General features: G+C 39.3%; 1 protein-coding gene across 1 annotated transcript in view; it reads right to left on the bottom strand.

Annotated features, from left to right (window-relative positions):
* agmo (alkylglycerol monooxygenase) overlaps positions 1-23,074 on the bottom strand; it is a 137,088-nt gene that overhangs the window by 35,949 nt on the left and 78,065 nt on the right. The window contains exons 10-12 of the mRNA XM_020923727.2: positions 18,184-18,300; positions 4,280-4,362; positions 2,789-2,894 (exon numbers count right to left, since the gene is read on the bottom strand). Of these exons, the coding sequence (XP_020779386.2) occupies positions 2,789-2,894; positions 4,280-4,362; positions 18,184-18,300 (306 nt within the window). The remainder of the gene's footprint in view (positions 1-2,788; positions 2,895-4,279; positions 4,363-18,183; positions 18,301-23,074) is intronic.

Here is a 23,074-nt window from a genome sequence, read left to right on the forward strand (position 1 = left end):
CGAATTTCAGGTGGAGGGCAGGAAGTGAAGACAAACACGACAAACACGGCTCTGGAGAACACAGATATGGAGAAGAGTTCTTATTGTCAGGATTTACAGCCAGTAGCGAGGCAAAAGTACGAGCAGTTAGTTGACAAATCTATCGGGCATGACCCCATCTTATTGAAAATGAGAGAATTTTCAACCGAAGTAAAAGATTTGCCGACAATCGAGGCAGAGGAGATCACGAACTATTTAGCTCTTCAGACATCGTTCTACACCAGACAACAGATGAAGGCAAAGTACAAAAGTTTGGAGGCATAGAACTTTTTTTGTCAGTGGATGGATCCTCAACCTTGGTGCAAAACGCCTAAATGATGATTATCGTTTGGTCTTCGCCGGGGTGAGTGTTTCTCTTATTTTATGTGTATAGATGTTATGGGAAAAACTGCAGTGTATCGCAGTAACCTCTATCTGAACTATTTAATGTCAACAAACGTCGTTAGCCGTTAGTCGTTAATGATTCGTTTATGTTTAGGTAAACCACAAAAAACAATTTAGCTTTGGAACAAACCTTTGACGAAGTGGTCACTGCAGACACGAGCATTAGCGAATTCTGCTCCTCCCGACCGAAAACAGCTTTTCCCATTTCTGACCTTTGTGGACGACTATATTCGGTACTCTAAAAAAATCGCTTTTCCTTCTCTCGGTTAGAACAGTTGGCACAGCCGTAAACTACACAACACATCGGCATTTTCCTCCAGTCAGTTCACTTCCTGCCCTCCATCTGATTTTGCGTGCTGACAAACGTAGCCCTGTGACGTCACGTGAAACCCACCTATTAAAGATTACTCAAACATGAACGAATATAATAAAATTTCGGCTGAGTAAATGCTGAGGGAGAAACAACTCTGCCCTACAAAGGCAAAAGAGAGTGTAAAACTGAGAAAAATGACTTTCAAGTTTCTGTTTTGTCAAGACAAAAGTACAATAGGTCTGGCTCCCAAAATTTGACAACAACGAAATATTGAGCTCAAAATGGACCTTTGACCCTTATTTGTCAGTTCCTGTACTCTGTCTTTAAATCATGTGCCAGAAATAAGGAGTCGTGCAAAGGCCAAAGACAGTAACAGTAACAGTAACAGTGTATGTCTTGTGATTTACTTAATAAATATATTTTATTTGAATATATATATTGATTGGCCAAAATACAGATATTTAGCCTTGCCTTAATGTGCATAAAGCTTTATTTGAACACTTTTTTGTAGTAAAACGTTATGGAAAGGTTGTGGATAAGTTTGTACTTTAAATTCAAATTCGATAGTTTGGTCGATGCCGATTATGGTCATTTTACAAAATCTTCAAGTGTAACAACAATAAAGCATATGTTGTGATGAGGAAACAACGTCATAACATATCTCGGAGAATAGTGTAATATGATACGTTCAATATCTGCATTCTTGTTTTAAAAATGATTGGACAATGAGGCTATTTTCTAGGGGTGTAACGATATCCAAGTTTCACAATACGATATTGTCACGATATGAACCTCACGATACGATATTTATTGCGATATCTTGGGAAAAGTCATGATATGGTGGAGAAACTCACGATTAGGGATGTAACAATATTCAAATCTCACGGTACGATATTTATTGTGATATTTTGTGGAGGCTAAACAGCTAAAACTGTTCATATGCTACTTTTTCCTCTTTAAATGCCCTGACAAGACTTAAGCCAAAGAACTAAGACTTAAAAGTGCTTAGAAGTGTTATTTCTTCATGTAGTCTGCACTGAAATGGAGCAAAGGATCATGGTCTATGTAGTTCCCTCTGTATTTTTATTTATTTATTTATTTTTTTGGCAATTGCTGCACCATAACTCTTAATTTAAGCAAAGAGACTTGTAATTCGATATATTGAGATGGTCCATATTCCTTGGTGAGGTGTTCTTATAATGGATATATGTATGGTGAAAATCAAGCAAATAATGGAACGATCACGTCAGCTTCTGCCTTTTATCTTTGCACGACTCCTTATTTCTGGCACATGATATAAAGACAGAGTACAGGAACTGACAAATAAGGGTCACAGGTCCATTTTGAGCTCAATATTTCGTTGTTGTCAAATTTTGGGGAGCCAGACCTATTGTACTTTTGTCTTGACGAAACAGAAACTTTGAAGTCATTTTTCTCAGTTTTACACTCTCTTTTGCCTTCATAGGGCAGAGTTGTTTCTCCCTCGGCATTTACTCAGCTGAAATGTTATTTGGAGTGATTCGTTCATGTTTGAGTAATCTTTAATTGCTCATTTTCAAGACGCCTATTGCCGATCAACCGTTTTTACCTCCACCAGCACACGCCCATTGTTCTGCACGTATTTCATTCTCCAATTTTATTTTCTTAACCTGTAGCTATAGATGAAATCTATATAGTACACAAAATAGCTCAATAGATCTTCTTTATTTAAGCCGATATATCGATTGGCCAAAATACAGATCATTTGTTGGGTCCAATCAGCTGCCTTAATGTGGATAAAGCTTTATTTGAACACTTTTTTGCAGTAAAACGTTATGGAGAGGTTGTGGATAAGTTTGTACTTTAAATTCAGTTTCGATAGTTTGGTCGATGCTGATTTTGGTCATTTTACCCAATCTCTAATCATAACAATCCAATAAAATATGTTGTCATGCAGAAACAACATAATGCCATAGATCAGAGGCCTTTTATAAGTAAAAAATCTTGGACAATGAGGCTATTTACGTTTGTTTTTTAGATTTTTGTCATATAAACATTTGGAGTGGTCCTCACCTCTGTGGCTACGGTCAGGGCGGGCATCAGGGGAGTCAGCATGTTGTACCTCAGCATTGTTACCATGACAAGACAGCGCAGCATCTCCAGGAGCCCGGCCTTTGGTCTAATGAAGAAAAACAACAAGGGACATTTTACAACATCCACTGCTGTGTAAATGTCAGAGCAAGAAGAAATCATGTGTTGAGCTGAATGAGATTACAGTGTATTTAACTATTTTGAAAACATGGAAGAAAGTTGGATATTTTCACCTATTTATTGACTACTGTGATGAGATGATTGTTGTGTGAACCAAAGACAAGCTCAGTTAATTAAAATAGTATTACTTAAGGGGTCATATTCTTACACTAACTCCTCTATTAATACACTTGAACCATGTTATAAGCGGTTTCCCACATCATTAGTTTACACTGAGTTGTACTTTGTGTATGTTGTCACATAGTAATATTAATAGCAATAGTAATAGTAATAGTTATAGTTATACGTAGTTATTGTAATAGTATAGTATTAGGTATAGTAGTGGGTAGTTATAGTTATAATATAGTGTTAGGTGTAGTAGTAGGTATTTACCGTTATAAAAAAAATATTAGGTATAGTAGTAGGTAGTAATAGTAATAGTACAGTATTAGTTAGTTATAGTAATAGTAAAGTATTAGGTATAGTAATAAATAGTTATAGTAATGTAGTATTAGGTATAGTAGTAGGTAGTTATAGTAATAGTATAGTATTAGAGGTACAGTAATAGGTAGTCATAATAATTATACAGTATTAGGTGTAGCAGTAGTTAATTATAGTAACAGTATAGTATTAGGTGTAGCAGCAGGTAGTTATAGTAATAGTGTAATATTAGGAAGAGTAGTGGGTAGATATGATATAGTATTAGGTATAGTAGTAGGTAGTAATAGTGTAGTAAGAGTATTATTAGGCATAGTAGTAGGTAATTATAGTAACAGTATAGTAGTAATAGTATAATATTAGGTATTGTAGTACGTATAGTTATAGTAATAGTATAGTATTTGGTATAGTAGTAGGTAGTTTTAATAATAGTGTAGTATTAGGTATAGCAGTAGGTAATTATAGTAATAGTATAGTAGTAGGTATAGTAGTAATAGTATAATATTAGGTATAGTAGTAGGTACTTTTAGTAATAAATATAGTTATAATTCTGTAATAATTATAGTAATAGTGTAGTATTAGGTATAGTAGTAGGTAGTTATAGTATTGTTATAGCTCTATAATAGTAATAGTAATAGTAATAGTGTAGTATTAGGTATAGTAGTAGGTAGGTATAGTAATAGTAATAGTGTAGTATTAGATATAGTAGTAGGTAGTTATAGTATAGTTGTAGTTATGTAATAGATATAGTAGAGTGCACAATAGTAATGCAGGTTGTTTTCTAAGTAAAAAGCAAATCAAAATCACATTTCCAGACACATTTTGGATAACTGAAGCACATTTGAACAGAAGGTCGTAAAGGTCATTTGGATGTACCTCTGGTCGATGATGAACCCCAGTGCGGTGAGTGTGAGGAGGATGTAGCAGGTCATGCCAAAGACGGTGATCGGAGACAGCAACTGTGGACACAACATCAGCCTTAGAACCGCACAAGATGATGATTTCAAATATAAGCTAGCTTGAATATAATTGTCAGGTTCTTGGTGCGCAGTCAAAGAGCAGTTACAAACCACAGGCCTGCTCCACTGTTTACTTGAAACTGTGATTTAAATATGTCAGACACTGGCACGTGCACTTTTTAACATTCTGCCTGTTATTTTACCCATGACAGCTAACTGGGTCACATGACTTTTGGTTTAGATAAGCCAAAATAACCACCACTATTAGCAACAAACAAATTGTACCTTTTTTTTTTTTTTTTTTTTGGCAAGATAGTAGCAGTGTTTCCAATTAAACATGGAGACTATGGTGGTCTCCCATAGTCTAAAATGAACCTAAACTATACAGTGGCACTGATGTTTATTTTATTGTGATTAATATAAAAGTTAATAAAGTGTTAATATATTAATTACAAGGAGTAAGTGGGTTTTACATTCCACAAATCGCATGAAAGAGAATTATAATATAAAAAGTCTATGTGCCACTAAAGTCTACGGGAAACACTAACTGGGTCACATGACTTTGGATTTGACCAGTTTTAGGCATTGCTGGTTTAGATAAGCCAAAATAACCACCACTATTAGCAACAAACACATTGTACCTTTTTGACAAAATAGTACTAATATTTCCCATTAAAAGAGGTGGCCCTCCATAGTCTAAAATTAACCATAGTCTAAAATGAACCTGAACTATACAATGGCATTGTTGCTTATTGTATTGTCATTAACATAAAAGTAAATATACTGTGAATATATTCATTACAAGGAATAAGTGAATTTTCCATTCCACAAACTGCATGAAAGAAATTTATAAAACAGAAAGTGTATATGCCACTAAAGTCTATGGAAAACACTAACTGGGTCACATGACTTTTGATTTTTACCACAGTTTAGGCATCGCTGGTTCAGATAAGACAAAATAACTGCCACTATTAGCAGCAAACAAATCTTCTTTTTTTTTTTTTTTGTGCAAGATAATAGCAATGTTTTCCATTAAAAGTGGAGACTGTGGTGTCCCTCCATAGTCTAAAATTAACCTGAATTATACAGTGGCATTGATGCTTATTGTATTGTCATTAATATAAAAGTAAATATACTGTGAATATAGTAATTACAAGGAATAAGTGAGTTTTACATTCTGCAAATTGAAAAAAAATTAGAATATAGAAAGTGTCTGTACCACTAAAGTCTATGGGAAACACTAACTGGGTCACATGACTTTTGATTTTATCACAGTTTTAGGCATTGCTGGTTTAGTTAAGCCAAAATAACTGCCTCTATTAGCAACAAACAAAACGTACTTTTTTTTTTTTTCCATTAAAAGTGGAGACTGTGGTGGCCCTCCATAGTCTAAAATTAACATGAACTATATAGTGGCATTGTTACTTTTTATATTGTCATTAATATAAAAGTAAATATACTGTTAAAAATATGAAATACAGGGAATAAGTGAGTTTTACATTCCGCAAATTGAAAGAGAATTATAATACAGAAAATGTATGTGCCACTAAAGTCTATGGGAAACACTAACTGGGTCACATGACTTTTGATTTTACCACAGTGTTAAGCATGGCCGGTTTAGATAAGCCAAAATAACTGCCGCTACTAATACTAGCAGTAAACTAATAATTTCAAATCAAATCAAAGATAGTAGCAATGTTTTCCTTTAAAAGAGGAGACTATTGTGGCCCCACATAATCCAATATTAACCTGAACTAATATACTATACTAATCCTGTTTTATCATGCATAAAAACTGTTAATCCTTTAGTTTCACATGGTCATTTCAGTATTTTTCATCTGGACGTGTTGGGTTTTTAGGAAAATTCTAATTATTCCTAAATGGATATCAGTCAGGCGTGATAATAATGTACAAAGTAATAACAAAACTAAAGGTGGGTTCAAGGTAAAAAATATAAGTTTAAATTTAAAGGTGCCCTATGTAACTTTTTGGTTGGGGTCTATCACCTGCTTGTTTCTATGTTCCACAATATGACACTGAACAGCTCTACTTTACATTTATTCAATTACAGGTGGTTTAACAGCTAAAAAATACTCAAAAACAGGGATTCTGACTGTGAATGAGGTCACCTCTCCATAAATCTGACCTGTAACTTGGTTTAGTTGGGTGTCTATGAAGATAGAAATGTTTAATATCATACTGTGAAACATTCCTGACAAAGCAATAACGTCTCCATGGAGAAAAGAATTTGATTATCTATATAAAAGTGATATAACTGTACCAGGAAGCCCACATACCACTACAGTTTATTAACCTCGATAATGGGCCAGATTCTGCTGTCTGCAGCTGGCGACAGGGGATCGCCTGAGGAAGTCATGGGACTGTCAGCCACAAATCATCTGTTTGTGGCTCTGCACAGACCCACAGCACAAGTATCAATGGCCTTTTATGGTCAACATGAACCAGTCTGTCAACAGGAAGGACAACACATATGTCTTCTGTCTGACAGCTCTCACTGGGGAGCCTCAACGCTCCAGGATTCCTTTTTTTCTTTCTTTTGCATAATTTAACATGACTTATGACACTTATGCAATTTGTCTTTCACTTTCTAACTGATTCTAACTGAATACTTGGATTGGCGTCTTGGCCGAAACAGTTGGCAGCAGTGGGGAGTGGGCTGGCAGGGCTACAAACTGCAGTGTTGTTTACTAACACAACCACAAAATGGAACATTCTCCATGGCAATAGATCAATTTTTGGCAAACTGTGAAAAATTGCAGCCAAAAGAACGATATTTCCATGGACATAAGATAGAGGAGGCCTAAGAATCAGGTTTGCGGAGATGCAAGCCCGCTCATACAGTAGTAAGGATGCATGCTGATTGACATTTTTCAGTGCAATAAAAACATCCAAAATGAAAAAAAACAAACAAACATACTCAGGACTGTCGCAATAACCACAAAAATGAATCACCGCGGTACTCAGAGGCCCACCGTGGTGCATGTTGGGCCACCGCGATCACCGTGACCAACGTGACCTGACCCAGAGTCCTGCACGGGTCCATTTTTGCAGACCCACAACCGCCCGGACTCGTTAACATTCCACCCGTTACTCGTCCGTGCCCATGATAACCCAGGACTAACCCAGGACTAACCTAGGACTCATTCCAGGACTGAACCAGGAGGACTAAACCAGAACGGAAGCAGGACTCACTGTCGAGACGGGCCTGGAGGTGCGCCCGTGTAGACTGTAGGGTGACCGCAGGCAAAAGGACCGGCACCAAACTCCATGCCTTACAGAGATGAGTGCAGCCGTCACCCGATCACGCTTTGCGGACACCCTACTGCGCATGCTCTGGGGTTCTCTCTCTCTTAAGTTCATGGGTACTCGACCTGGTGCAGGACTATAACTCAACCTGCCACAGTGAGTTGGAGAGATGGCAGTGGCACTTGTTCAAAAGCCAAATGTTTCTTTTCCTTCTGCACTGCAGGAGAAATTCCCTAACTGCAACAGCCCTAAACATACTTTTACTTCTGTCTATAGTTTGGCTAAAATATTACACAGTGCGATTTTAAAGCCCAAGATAAGGTCAGATGAATTGTCCGACTTAAAACTCACTGCTTTTGATCAATTCTTTAACTAGATGGGGAGCAAACAATGTAACCCAGTCTTAAGTACTGTCTTAGCAACACTAGAAAAAAAAAAAAAAAAGTCAAAATGTTTTTTAATGGATTGAGGAAGCAAATTTGGCGCTTACGTATCCAGTCTTATTATATCATGATGTATTCTGGATCTAAAGGTTATGTGAACTTCTCCCTGTTTCACAACCCAAGGGACCCACAGCCCGGAGCTATAGTCACATGACCCGGCGTGTCACAGGGAAACGTAGTCAGTTTGTAGTCCGTGCTAACGCTAACGACGCTAGGCCCAGGGGTCGGCTTTGTTAGCTCTGCTGTCAGCTAATCATTTGGAGCAGCGGCGTGTTGTTCTAGTGTCCCCTGGGTAAAGGCCGTTAGCTCATTATACAAGCCACTACTGCAGCCGCTAGTAAACAGGGCCAAAGAGTGTAGCGTGTGACCAATTGTGTAACGCAAATTGTAAGAATCATGTCCCATTTTCTGTACGGCAGTGATTTCGGTCGCCCAGCCAGTCTCTTCTACATTCCGTTCAAATCTAGAATTGGACCAGAGAGCGTGAAAATCCTCAGTCCAAACTTGAGATGTTCCAACCACACAGATCTTGATTAGTTGCATGTGTCTCTCAAATGGAGAAGACAACTCCTCGAACAAAATACATGACTTATTTTACCTGAGATAAATAAGTTTTGCTGTTTCTCGGTCCTTTAATATGTTGTTTTTTCCACTTTTTTCCACATAAGCACTGACAGCCCTGTCTGTTTTTTTCTCTCTGATTCTGGTCAGTCGCGCCTCTGAAATTGGGGATATAGCTCCAGATCCACTCATCTTAAGTTTAAAGTTTGGTCAAAGGGTATGGCTCTGGCTGGACAGGTAATGATTTTGGTAGCATGAATAATTTGTTAATATCTGGATGTAATTGTGGATTAGGGGCACATTTCTTCAATTGTGTAAGAAAGTCAAATATTAAGACGATCCAAATGTTTGTTAGAAAAAGTAAATGTAAAAAAACTGCAAATTCACTCTTTTTATATACATCCTGGATTTAAAAAAAAAATGTATTAATATATTTTAACATTTTATTAATTAATGTTAAGTGTTTCTATTTTTATTTCACCAAAATTTGAATTAAAGGTGCACTATGCAACTTTTCTGGTGGAGAGGGTGACCACCACAAAGCTGTGATTGCTCTGCCTGTACACAGTATGCATTATATCTCGGAATGGGACTTAAAAAAAAAATCTAATTAATTACAGGCTCATTAATGGGTTAATGTTCCACCCCTAATTATATCTAACAAAACATTTCTATATATCTGTTTATTCAACTACAGGTGTTTACAAGCCTGTTATTTGTGCAAGTTTGGGCTGCTAACACCTCTTGTTGTTGTTGTACTCAGAACTGCTCCCGCCAACAGGTTCAGGAGTTTCTGTGCTTGCGGTCACATGTTTTGCATTTAAATGTTATTGTAGAGTTGAGGTGCTTCTGTGATCTACAAACTCTTCTCTCAGTTTGCAATAAAGAACACCTTTGTCAATATTTCCATCGGGTAGTTTTTTGTTGTTGTTTTTTTTTTTTATAGAAATGTACCATCCAGCAACCCAGAGCACTTTCATTGTTGCTCCATTGTTGTTGTAGCTGAAACTGTGTGCTTCAGTATGAGTGGCGTACCACAACATGGTGCACTGACAAATGTTCTGTGTTGTTTGGCGTGCTAAGTGTGATCAAATGTGTTCATATTTTTAATACATGTTATTTTCTTTGTAATAAATTAATCATAATTAACAGGTTAATGTTCCACCCCTAATTATATCTAACAAAACATATCTATATATCTGTTTATTCAAATACAAGTGTTTACACAGATCTGAAGTGTAACTTGCCCTGATTGCATCACCACCATGCCTCCATGAAGATAGAGAAGTTCAATGCAGGAGGTGGAACATGCATCACAAAAGTTACACAGTGCACAGTTAATGTCTATCCATCTATTTTCTTCCACTTATCTGGGGCTGGGTCGAGGGGGCAGCAGTCTAAGCAGAGACTCCCAGACTTCTTCCACCCCAGACACTTCCTCCAGCTCCTCCGGGGGGACCCCAAGGCGTTCCCAGGCCAGCTGAGAGACATAGTCCCTCCAGCATGTCCTGGGTCTTCCCCGGGGCCTCCTCCTGGTGGGACATGCCCAGAACACCTCCCAAGGGAGACGTCCAGGAGACATCCAGAACAGATGCCTGAGCCACCTCAGCTGCTCCTCTAGACGTGGAGGAGCAGCGGCTCTACTCTGAGCTCCTCCCGTTTGACTGAGCTTCTCACCCTATCTCTAAGGGAGCGCCCAGCCACCCTGTGGAGGAAACTCATTTGTCTCCACGATCTCGTCCTTTTGGTCATTACCCAGAGCTCATGACCATAGGTGAGGGTAGGAACGAAGACTGACCGGAAAATTGAGAGCCAGGTGGTTGGAGAGTCCTTGCCTCAAGTGGAGGAGTTCAAGTATCTCACAGTTAAAGTTCTAAATACAATTATTGGCAAAAGCAGCGAAAAAAGTCAGCTTTGGGAAACACTGGACAAGACTGTACGTGTAAAGAAGAGGCTATTTTAATCCCTCTTATTGATTTATAGTGCTCTTGCTCTTGTGCAAACAGGACTATTCCACATCCAGAGTAAAGTCAGTCTGGTCACAGTTCAGGGCCTCCGCTCCTGTTGACCCCGCGTCCAAACACACTGACCTCTGACCTTCTGTGTGTGCTCTTAGGGGGGTATTTACACACTGTTTAATCATCACACAACCCTACATGTGTGCCAAGGTCATTTTGAGTTTACGATTACACAACGGTTACCTCTTTATGTTTTGTTTTGTTTCCCAGGTGTTAAAGGTGCACTATGGAACCTTTTATGGTGAACAGTCCTCTTCATTCGTCCAGGAGTGGTTCAGCGTATGTGAGTTTCGTTGGTCGTCATGTGAGCTCTGTTTTTGTGATCAAGATACATAATTTTGTAAACAAGAGCAGGTCGTTATTATTGTAAAACTCCTCCCTTTTGGGGTTGGACTTAGGAACCAAGAATAAGATAAATTCCCAGTGGATCTGAAAGAGAAAGAGTGTCTCAGGGCAGTTTGAGGACAGGCACAGTCAAAAGTCTCCCTCCTGGCATCCTCTGTGTTTTGAAGTATCACAACAACTCATTCTTACTCAGTTCTGGTGTTTCAGTTGGCGAAGAAAAGGTTAATTCAATCAAAGTATTTCTTCTGGAAGGTCTTCTGCCACATCTATTAAAGCAAGGAATGTCTGTCTGTTTCCTCCTGTTTGTTTGTCTGTTCTACACATAAACACTTATCTGACGGATCTCAAATTTGGAGCGTGTCATCCTTATGGTACGAGTGTGTGCAGTGCCAAGTTTAATGTTGTTAGGGCGAAAAATGCCAAATAAATCTGACTTTTTTGGAGAAAGTCTATAGTCTGCTTCCTCCATCGGTTTGTTGATTTGTTTGTTTGTCTTTTCCATGCATAACTCTCGAACCGCTCTTCCAACTTATCTCAAATTTGGAGGGTGTCATCTTAATGGCATGGGGGTGCACAATGCCAAGTTTCATGTTTTTAGGGTGAAAAACGCCAACAACAAAAAAAGCAGTGTCTGTCTTGTTTCCTCCTGTTGGTTTGTTGTTTGTTTGTTCCACACTAAACTCTCGAGCCACTCATCCAACTGATCTCAAATTTGGAGGGTGTCATCCTAATGGTTCGGGTGTGTGCAGTGCCAAGTTTCATGTTGTTAGGGTGAAAAACACCAAAGATCTCTAGCTTTTTTTGTAAAAAGTCTATAGCAACGACTGTCTGTTTCCTCCTGTCGGTTTGTTGGTTTATTTGTTTGACTGTTCCAGGCATAACTCTTCAACCACTTGTCCAACTAATCTCAAATTTGGAGGGTGTCATCCTAATGGTATGGGTATGTGCAGTGCCAAGTTTCATGTTGGGGTGAAAAATGCAAAATATATCTGACTTTATTTTTGTCACAACCCTATAGCGATGTCTATCTGTTTTCTCCTGTCGAGTTGTTGATTTGTTTGTTTGTCTCTTCCATGTATGACTCTCAAACCGCTCATATGACTGATCTCAAATTTGGAGAGTTTCGTCCTAACCGTACAGGTGTGTGCAGTGCCAAGTTTTACGTTGTTAGAGTGAAAAATGCCACATATCTCTTGCTATTTTTGTAGAAAACCTATAGCAACGTCTATTTCCTCCTGTTGGTTTGTTGGTTTGTTTGTTTGTCTGTTCCATGCATAACTCTCGAACCACCCATCCGACTGATCTCAAATTTGGAGGGGGTCATCCTAATGTTATGGGTGTGTGCAGTGCCAAGTTTCATGTTATTAGGGTGAAAAATGCCAAAGAGCTCTGTTTTTTTTTTTTTTTTATAAAAAAACAAAACAAAAAAAACTATAAACTATAGCAACATCTGTCTGTTTCCTCCTGTTGGTTTGTTTGTTTGTCTGTTCCTTGCATAACTCTCAAACTCCTCATCTTCATCATCAATTTGGAGGGTGTCATCCTAATGGCACTGGTGTGTGCAATACCATGTTTCATATTGTTAGGGCGAAAAATGCCAAAGATCTTGGGCTATTTTTGTAGAAAGCCTATAGTAACGTCTGTGTTTCCTCCTGTTGGTTTGTTTGTTTGTCTGTTCCATGCATAACTCTCGAACCACTCGTCCGACTGATCTCAAATTTGGAGGGTGTCAAACTAATGGTACGGGTGTGTGTAGTGACAAGTTTCATGTTGTTAGGGCGAAAATTGCAAAAGAACTCTGGCTTTTTATTTATTTATTTTTTTAAGACTATAGCATCTCAAATATCCATAACTAGCTCCTTAGTTCTCCACGGATACGGGAAAAACAACCACTTAATTTCACCAATTTCATCAATCAGGTTCCAGTTCCATCCATCGAAAATGGCTCCTTGATCGCAAAAACAATCCAGACGACCACCAATGAAACCTTCTCTACTCCCTACAACTTTTGAACCTGCTGCACACAGTTCACCGCCACCTCCGTCTCTGAATAACACCGACCGTTTTTACACAGCGAGCCCCGCCCAGAGCCGTCACAGGAGCCTCCGCCGTCAAAGTTACCGAGTTGGACATTGTGCTTTGCTACAGCCACGTTCACTTTAGCTCTAATGCTGCTGTTTATGTTCCACTATAGCGTATATTTTTGCTAACCTATAATAAACTGTACGCGGCCGCCTGGTGATGTCATTGCAGGCTGTTTGAAATAGGCCCTGGTTTAGAATTAGCGCTAAACCCATAAATTGGCGCTGCGTGTGCCGGGGACTGTCAGGCGAAATAAGCAGGTGGGCTGGTTATAAATACATGACATGATGTATCGCGCTCGCTCTGATTGCTGCGTCCTCGCGTCTGTTTGGCCCAAAGGCTCGAAAGGAACTGGACAATTAAGGAGTTTGTGTTCACTCGAGGACCACCGGCCCGAGGAGAGAGGGAGAGAGGAAGAGAGAGAAAGAGAGAGGGAGGGAGTGTGTGAAACAGAGAGTGAAAGGAGGTATGATAGGACAGAAAGATGTGGAGTTACAGAGAGAGTTAGAGAGAAAGAAACACAGAGAAACAAAGAGCAAGAGTGAGAGTGAAAGGAGGGATGGATGGGATAGAAAGATGTTGTTAGAGAGAGTGACAGAGAGAGAGAGACAAAGAGAGAAAGGAGGGATGAAAAGGATAGAAAGATATGGCGTTAGAGAGAGAGAGAAAGAGGGAGTGTGTGAAAGAGAGAGTGAAAGGAGGGATGGACAGGACAGAAAGATATGGAGTTAGAGAGAGAAAACAGAGAAACAAAGAGCAAAGAGCGAGAGTGAAAAAAGGGAGGGACAGGATAGAAAGATGTTGTTAGAGATAGAAAGAGAAAAGCAAGATAGATAGGATAGAAAGATGTATAGCAGACAGAGAGAGAGACAAAGAGAGAGAGGATGGATAGGATAGAAACATGTGTAGTTAGAGAGAGAGAGAAACACAGAGCAAGAGTGAGAGTGAAAGGAAGGATGAATAGGATAGAAAGATAAATACTAAGAGAGAGAGTGAGAGAGACAAAGAGACAAATAGAGAAAGGAGGGATGGAAAGGATAGAACGATGTATAGCAGAGAGAGAGAAAGGAAGGCTGGATAGGACAGAAAGATATGAACTCAAGAGAGAAGAGACAGCAAGAAGACAAAGAGAGAAAAGAAGGATGGATAGGATAGAAAGATGTGTAGCAGAGAGAGAGAGAGACAAAGAGAGAAAGGATGGATGATAGAATAGAAAATGTGTAGTTAGAGAGAGAGAGAGAGAGAAAGGGAAAAGAGGGATGAATAGGATAGAAAGATATGTAGTTAGAGAGAGATAAATGAGGGATGGACAGGACAGAGAGAGAAAGAGACAGAAAAAAGAGAGAGAAACAGAGTGAGAATGAGAGTGAACGAAAGGAGGGGTGGATAAGATAGAAAGATATGTAGTTAGAGAGAGAGACAGACAGAGAGAGAGAGTTAGAAATGAAAAGTACAAACATTTGTTAAGAATTACCACATATTGTAAATACCACATTTTATAAACAAGATAAGATTTTTTATTTTGATTTTAGAATGATTAAAATTTAAAAAAAAAGAATTGTTACTGGGGGAGGTCAAGGCATCGTTCGATATCGAGAGTTGCACAGCGAGAAAGAGAGAGTGAAAAGATAGACAGATAGGCAAATAGATGTCAAAAGTATAGAAAATCAGATACTAATATTTAAAAAGTCAATTCTTTAGTATCAGAATTGAGTTTGAAATTTTGGGGTTTGTGACCAGTAATGTCAAGATACAGTATATTTATAATTTTTTGGCTCTGGATTCGATACCGATCTCACCCCGAATACCAATTTTCTGCTTTTTAATGATATTATTTACAGAAGATAGATAAATAAAGAGAGATAGAGAATGAGAAAAAAGATAGATAGAGCAAGAGAAAAAGTATAAAACAGCAACCACAACCAAAGACAGTAGTGCGTTGGATTTATGGCCTGGGTGGGACGGTGCGTGCTGGCGAACCACAACTATGTCCATACGGTATAAACGGCATCCAAAGAAAACTATCCTGAGGAGACCTGTGGGGGGCAGGGGGGCGGGGGGGGGCCGGAGGGGGTGCACGGGGCGCGTTTGGCCAGTGCAGCGGAAAATAATAGACAGGGGTTGTTCTGCGGAGGAATGTCCATCCGTCATTCTGTCACGGAGCTGAGACTTAAGTAAAGGACAAGACTCAAGCCACAACAAACCGTGGAACTGGGAGCAATAATGATGAAAAAATACAGCCTACAATTAAGGCCCCGGACCACCTAGCTCTTAAATAGGGACCGCTTTAGTTTTTTTTATTAGTTGATATTTTTGTAATCCATCAGAAACGTGCTAAAATGAGTGTAAAATGTAAACACTGCATAAAAAAAAGTCAACGAATTTAACCACAAATGTGCACAACTATCACGATTATACTCAAGTTATAATATTCTTCAGCTACCAACAACTAAACACTGTAAAAGATCGATTTAAACAACGCATTTTCAAGAGCCTGTGATTAAAACAAGCGTTCTTGGTCCTGTTTAGGAGTTTGATTTTCAACTAAAAATTATTAGAGTAACTGAAAACTGTTGGCTAATGATTAATGTTATTGCAACGTTGTTTTTTGTTTGAGAGGAACTTGTTTAAGAGCACAAATCAGCTCACTTGGTACAGATACAGCTGAGTAATAATAATAAATAATACATCTTTATTTACTGTATTTTTCGGACTATAAGGCGTTCTTAAAATCTTTTAAGATTCTCAAAAATCAACAGTGCACCTTTATATATTAATTCAGGTTGTGCTTACTGACCTCGAACTGATTTTATGTGGTACACGACGCTCAGAAATGGTTTAGTACAACTAAGGCTGCGTTCAGACGGCAGACTGAAGTGACCCAAATCCAATTTTTTGGCCCCTATGTGACCTGTATCTGATCTATTAATGACAGTCTGAACGACACAGATCCGATTTTTTCAAATGCGACCCAGGCCACTTGGATATGTGCTCCTAAAACCGATACATATCTGAACTTTTGACATGTGACTTCAGTCTGAACAAGCCACAAATGTCACTATTCTGTGCTGAAGTAGGCGAAAATTGTTAATGAACTCCATGTCATTGAAGTGAAGCACATCGCCACTCACCATTCACTCTATGTCTCCACATCCACACGTTCCTTTCAACGGACGTCGCTGCCGCTGCCCCACAAAACACCACGGCCAAAAACCTCGTCCTTCTCCTACTCAATCTCCTCCTTAAAATAAATCAGTTGTACATGTTCTGGCTCTGGTACGAGAGGAACTTTAAAATCTCCAGGTGCTCAATGCTCCGTCCATGTTTGGACAACTTCCGTAAACACAGAGACGCTCGCTGCGGTTGACGTCGTCGTATCTCCAGTGTCACATGCGGGACACTTTTGGGTCGTTTAATGTTCACACTGGAGTCACATACAAGTCGCATTTAATTGGAAATGTGAACGACCTCGCAAAAACATCGGATTTCACAAAACAATCTGAATTGAGCGTTAAGCCCTGCACTCTGAATGTAGCCTTAGCCGCACTGCTTGATGGATTATTAGAGCATTATGGCGACTGTAGTCAGGAGCCTTGCTGAGTAAAGGGTGAAGTTTACTTCGCCCTGCTGCCATCGCCTTGTCGCAGAAAGGATACATGTATGGCCTGTTTACACGAGAGCGCTTGCTAACACTAAAACAACTAAATATTTTATTGGAAGTGCCTTTCGTTTAGACGGTGACGGCGTTTTTGGGGCTTAAAAACATAAAAATCGGAAACCACCCTCCAAAGTGGAAAAGTTGAATACGCTCCACCGTAGCGTTTCCGTCTACACTGCCCAAGACACAAAACTCTGGTCAGATCTGCTCACGTCGCATACACATTTATGTCACATACATACAGCACACAGAAACAAACATGTCGGTTGGCATACATACCCAGTCAAATTCCACACACTTTTGCATCACCGTATGTACGCAGATTTCCTCCCAAAAACGCTCGTCTAAACGCAGAATAAAAAGTGATGACGCAATGCCACTTTTGCATCTTCTGTTCAGACGTCATCATATAAATGTAGTCATATTCCACTGAGTCATGTCCTTTAGTCCGACAGAAGCTCATCGCATCAGTGGCACAGGGAGCAAGCAGTTTTTAAGTTTTTTATAAGTTCCATTTTTGTAAAACATGAACAAGTGTGCGCAAAGCTGCATTAAACACATTATTACTCAGTGTATATTTGCATCATCCTCGTAGGAAATTAAAAAAAAACAACTTCAATTATTCACCCAGATTCACATTCATAATACACATTATTAACGCCGGGCGAATTACGCCACAATCTGCCAATGGATCGTGGACACCAGGGCTAAGGGATCAGTCTCAAGTGTCGTCGGTTTGTTTTGCTTAATGCTCCTTATAATCCAGCACCTTATGTATGAAAATAGACGAGAGAATTCAACATTACTGATATTGCACTGTATAATCTGGTGTGCCCTATAGTCCGAAAAATACAATATAAAAAAGAACAATACCGAAAACATAAAAATAGCATGTAGAAGGCATACAAAAACAGACATGTAAACAGTTCAATCTGTTTGCATCATTGTCTGTTCTTTATGGTCAGATTTTATTATAATAAAGCTCAGATTAAAGTCAAACGCGCCTCAGACAGAGCAGTACTTGAAGTTAGCATCACATAGGGTAACCAAATGTCCCTATTTACCCGGGACAGTCCCAGTTTTGAGCCCTGCGTCCCCTGTCCCAGCAGATTAATCTAAAACCACTGATTTGTCCCAGTTTTACACAAGAACTGTCCCAGGTTTCCCCATTTTTGACCAATTTGATCCCTGCCAACAGTAAATAGAGGCATAAATTGTCACTTGTTTCAGTAAAATACAGAAAAGCTGCTTAAATATGAACAAAACACAACACAGCGCCGAGTACAGAACAATTTTCCCGATTATGCACTCGTTTCTCATTTTTATTATTACCAACTAACCCTATTTTGAAAATCTAGTCACCTTGGCATCACAACCCCAAAAAAGTTGCTGCAAAGTATCAATCATTTCTTCTCAAGTTCTTCAGAGTACCAATAGACCCACGTACCATCTTGCTTTCGAAGAGGTCGTGGTAGGTCTTCAGCACCAGCACGAAGTGAAGCACCACGTAGAGCTGGAGAGGCAGGGCCCAGCGCGGGTTATAGGGCAGCTCCTTCCCCGTCACCTGAACACACAAAAACACAAGTGTGACAAAACAATACACACATCTGAACAAAGCAAGATAGACAACAAATAGCCTGATACCATAAATCTGACCTATTGCATTTGTTCTTATTGTTTATCCAATCAGAATGAATGTATGGTCAAATTTGGCTTGATTTATTGCGATGAATTCACAACAATTTTGACACTAGCAGCCGATATGTAGCAAAGACTTCAGTTATTTCAACATTTCACCAAAGAATCTGGTTTAGCTCTGTGAAAATTAGGTTCTGATATACATGTAATTCTCATTTAGTGGTTATGTTTATTATCCAAAATGTTCACTAAATCCAAAAAATAAAATTATGTATATTGCTAATCTCTCTGAAAATTGTTTTGTTTTGTTTTGTTTTAAAGAACTAGTTTCCCCCTAAAAGAGTTGACTCCTGGTTTGACAAATAGAGCCGCTTTGGTAAATTTGGTAGTTACCACAAAGTCAACAAAATAAAAGGGCAGATCACAAATGGCCCGTTTGTTTTTCAGTAAAAGTGCTGGTAAAAGTGGGTAGGTGTCTCAGAGGTGGTTGGAGTGATCTATATTTGAGCTTTTATTGCCCTGAGTCCGTCTTTTTTCTGCGTTTGGTGAAAATGAGCCTGTGGTGTTCCATTTACAGACCTCTGCATGTTTATGAGCTGTGCTGGTTTTGTCCCCAACACACGAGTTGTGTTGTAACAATGCACAGAGTCATAGTCAAGTGACGTGGAGATACACACATGTACACTATATATGCGTTTATACTACGCTACATACTACAATGGTTAACTGCCATGCGTTATTACTTCATAGCGCACAAGTAGTCTGGTGTTTTGTCGAAATGCGCTACCCTGTCGACCTTACGTTTTTCTGTTTACAGTTGTATAGAGCCAATAAAGCTAACGTCCGCAGTTTTACAACATATTTCATTGGATTAGAGACTCGGGTTTGATTCTGTTTGTACACAGTGATCACTCTTTATACCAGGCATGTCCAAACTATGGCCCGTGGGCCAATGCGGCCCTCAGACAAATTTTTTATTGGCCCTCAGGCTTCCAGGTGAATTGGCCCAAATGACCTTGCATCAATTAAAAATAAAATTTTTACTGCAAGTTTTTTTGAAAATCTACCTTTATAAAGCTAATAGTTAATATTTAGTGTGTGGTTTTAAGGATCTTAGCGTGAATAAAGCATCAGTCTACGGCCCTCGATCAACTCTCTGCTTCGTCTGTGTTTAGATTTGTGGCCCTTGATGAAAAAAGTTTGGACAGCCCTGCTTTATACCTTACTTCTGTACAATTTCAACTCATTTATATGAATATGTGTATTAGTTCATTTGGACAGTCGTATTCTGCTCAAATAGGGCTCCAACTAAAGGGAGCACTTATCGACAGGCCAATTTCACCATGGAATCATGCTCCCACTGGAGAATCACAATCCGTGTATCATTCATTTGTTTTTCAATATAAAACCAAAAATAAGAAAATGAAAAAAATAACTATTTTGTTCATTACTTGTCTCCAAAAACAAAATGAAAAAATGGATAACGATTTTATTTATTTATTTTTTTTCAGTTTTTGATTTTTTGTTCCCTGTCTCAGTCCTGGTCTCAGTCCCAGTCTGGTCCTGGTTTCAGTCCTCGTTTGGTCCCAGTCTCAGTCCTGGTCTCAATCCCGGTCTGGTCCTGGTTTCAGTCCTGGTTTGGTCCTGGTCTCAGTCCCGGTCTAGTCGCGGTCTCAGTACTGATCACCCAACAGTCTACGCAGGCGCACCTCTGGGCCCCTCCCGACACTCAGTACTGGTTTAGTCTTATTTTTGATTTTGTTTTTTTTATTTTAAAAATTAATGAACGAATGATACACGGATTAATCACCATTATTCACTCATTTCTATGAATTCGAGGAGAGGAGCTCATTTTGACAGGCCCATGTCTTCTATCAAATAAGGCTCCCACTATATTAGAGAAACAAATGACTGGAAGCACTGCAGTCTTTATATTTATATCATAGGCTACAGTGTGAATTTTCTATTATAATATAGTTTTTTATATAAAGTTTTCTACATATGGAAACAAAATAAAATACGATGTAATGAAAATGGTCACATTTTTCTATAGCGCTTTTCCACCTTCAAGACACTCAAAGCGCTTTACAACAAGGAACCACTCACCCATTCACACACACATTCAAAGACCAGTGTACATACACACTGGGGGCGAGGTGGGTTAAGAGTGTCTTGCCCAAGGACACAACGACAGCATTCATCTGTTGGAGCTGGATTCACACCAGCCTCTGTGGGTGGGTGAATCTGACCTCTCAGCCCATGATGTTTTAGCCTGATTCATCTGTTGTTGTTTTTTTCAGTCTGACCAAGCAGCATTAGAATTTGTTCGCTCAACAGTGGGCGGGTACTTTTTTCATTTAACCAGTCGCTGCTATTTGGTTGTGATTTATGTAATGCGCCACTAACAAGGCTAACTGGTATATTAAGCTTTTCCCAAATCCCATAGGAAGAAGGGCAATAATGTCTTTCCCCTTGATTAAATTCACAAAACATTCTCTTTGTTCCGGCTTTAAATCCTCGATCTCAGGAATCATTGCCAACACAGAATGTCTGGCTCTTCACTGATTGGCTGGTGCCCGGACTCACACTCCTGGGGTTTTTGCAAACCGACTAGTGTATTCCGATTCCTGACCTAGTCTCTGGAGAGAAATGAATTTAAGGGGAGGCACTAGGTGGCACCAGCCTGGCTAATGATGTTTATGTCGAGAGCGGGATTCAAACTGCCAACCTTCAGATCAGTGGATGAAAGCTCCACCAACTGAGCTACTGCCGATGATGATAAAATCAAATATTGAATCCAAACTATTTGATCATGTAAAGTAGGTATTCTGACACAAATCTAGCACGCACATGTCATTGCTTACACGCATAACTGGTCCAAACATACAATTTAAAAAAAAACACTTTGAAATGTTACTTATTACTCTACGTCTGCCTCGGGAGCTCAAATCAACGGGCATTTAAATTGTAACAGTGCTTGGAGAACACCGGCAACAGCCAAATCACTGTTCTCTGAGTAGAATGTGAAATAAGTCCTATTTGAAACATTTACACACAGTGGACAAAGTTTTCTCTGACTCCGCTTCATGCTTTAAAACTGCACAGTGCACGGCTCCTCGTTGTTTAATGCTTAACACATGTGAGGGCCACAGTTCAGAGATCACGGGCAGTCTTGTATCTACAGGCCCAATGACCGTGTTACTTTTTAATGTGAACGAGGACTCGCATCATAGATCAGGGGTGGAAAAAGTGGAAAAAGAGTGAGCAGAACCATTTGAAACTGAACACTTCCAAAACACACAAGCTGGTCATCGATTTTAGGAAAAATGTCTCTCATCAGCCTATTTCTATCAGTGGTGTAGAGGTGCACGTTGTTGAAAACTCCACATTTTTGGGTGTGACTCGTTCTCATGACTTGAGCTGGCATGAATATACAAGTGCAATTGCTAAAAAATCACATCGGTTTTTCTTCTTAAGCTTTTACCCCAAACCTGCAGCAGGAAACTTTATTTTTATTTATTTATGTACTTATCTTATCTTTGACTAAAATGATGTTTTAATGGAGTCTTTTACTTGTGCTCATTTTCTGTGGTTTGTGTTTTTAAAATGTTTAAATTTGTCTGTTTGAATGTGTGTACGAATGATGTGCGCTCCAGGCTTCTTGCACCCATTTTTCCGATGTGTTTTTTTATACTCCAAATGACAAATAAACTGAACTGATCTGAGTCTCTCCTCCGTTTGCTCCCCGCAGGTAGTCACTCCCCCTTCAGAGCGCTGTCACAACACAGTCAGTGTGCATCCCGCTAATGAAATTGTACTGTTTTGTATCCTGCTTTTGTATATTTATAGAGCATATATATGGGAGCATGGGTGACGTAGGCGTGTGCTTGAGCTTTGCACAAAATCTTACAGCAAATTGTAAGGAGAGTTTGAATAAGGCCCAGGAGAGATCACTAAATTACTCAAACATGCATGCATCTAAAACCTCTTTGCATAATACACCCTCTTTAAAGGTGCACTGTGTAAAGGGTGAAGGGTCTATTCATTGTGTTTCTTCTTGAAGATGTTATTGGTTTGTCTGGGATGTTTCACAGTATGTTGTTAAATATGGGTGTAACGGTTCATGTATTTAAGCCGAACTGTTTCGGTACGGGATGTTCGATTCGGTGCAGAGCTGTGCATGAGTAAATTTGTGCAATTTGTGTGTGTTGACATTCCGCCACTACATGTGCAGCTACACTGAGGCTCTTTAATATTCATGAGGGAACTCGTCTGTGATTGGGGTGGCAGTGTTTACCGCAGCGCTTTATAGTTAGGATGGCCACCTTGACAACAGTTGCCCCCTGCCTTGACTACGTCCCTCCAAACCATGTAAATCCTTGCAAAACTACGGTGTCACGCCCTGGTCCTCACTTTTGCCTTTCGCCAGCACCGAATCTCCACCCCACCCCCTCTATCCATACCCAAGACCTCTGTCCCTAGAGAAAAGGGCAGGGGACACTGTAACTGCAGTAGATCTGCACTTACTGCAGACAATGTGGATAAAGTTGTTTTTTTCTGGTCAAAAATATGTAGATTCAGTAAAATTTCATGCTGGAACTATTAGTGCTGTGCTTTACTTTTTGAAAAGTGTTCACTGTTTACAAAGAATTTATTTTGTATAATATTTCATTCATTTGTTGATTATTTGAGAATATTTA

Source organism: Boleophthalmus pectinirostris, unplaced genomic scaffold (assembly GCF_026225935.1).
Source record: "Boleophthalmus pectinirostris isolate CB_2022bp ecotype Guang Dong unplaced genomic scaffold, ASM2622593v1 HiC_scaffold_6, whole genome shotgun sequence".
Taxonomy (NCBI): domain Eukaryota; kingdom Metazoa; phylum Chordata; class Actinopteri; order Gobiiformes; family Gobiidae; genus Boleophthalmus; species Boleophthalmus pectinirostris.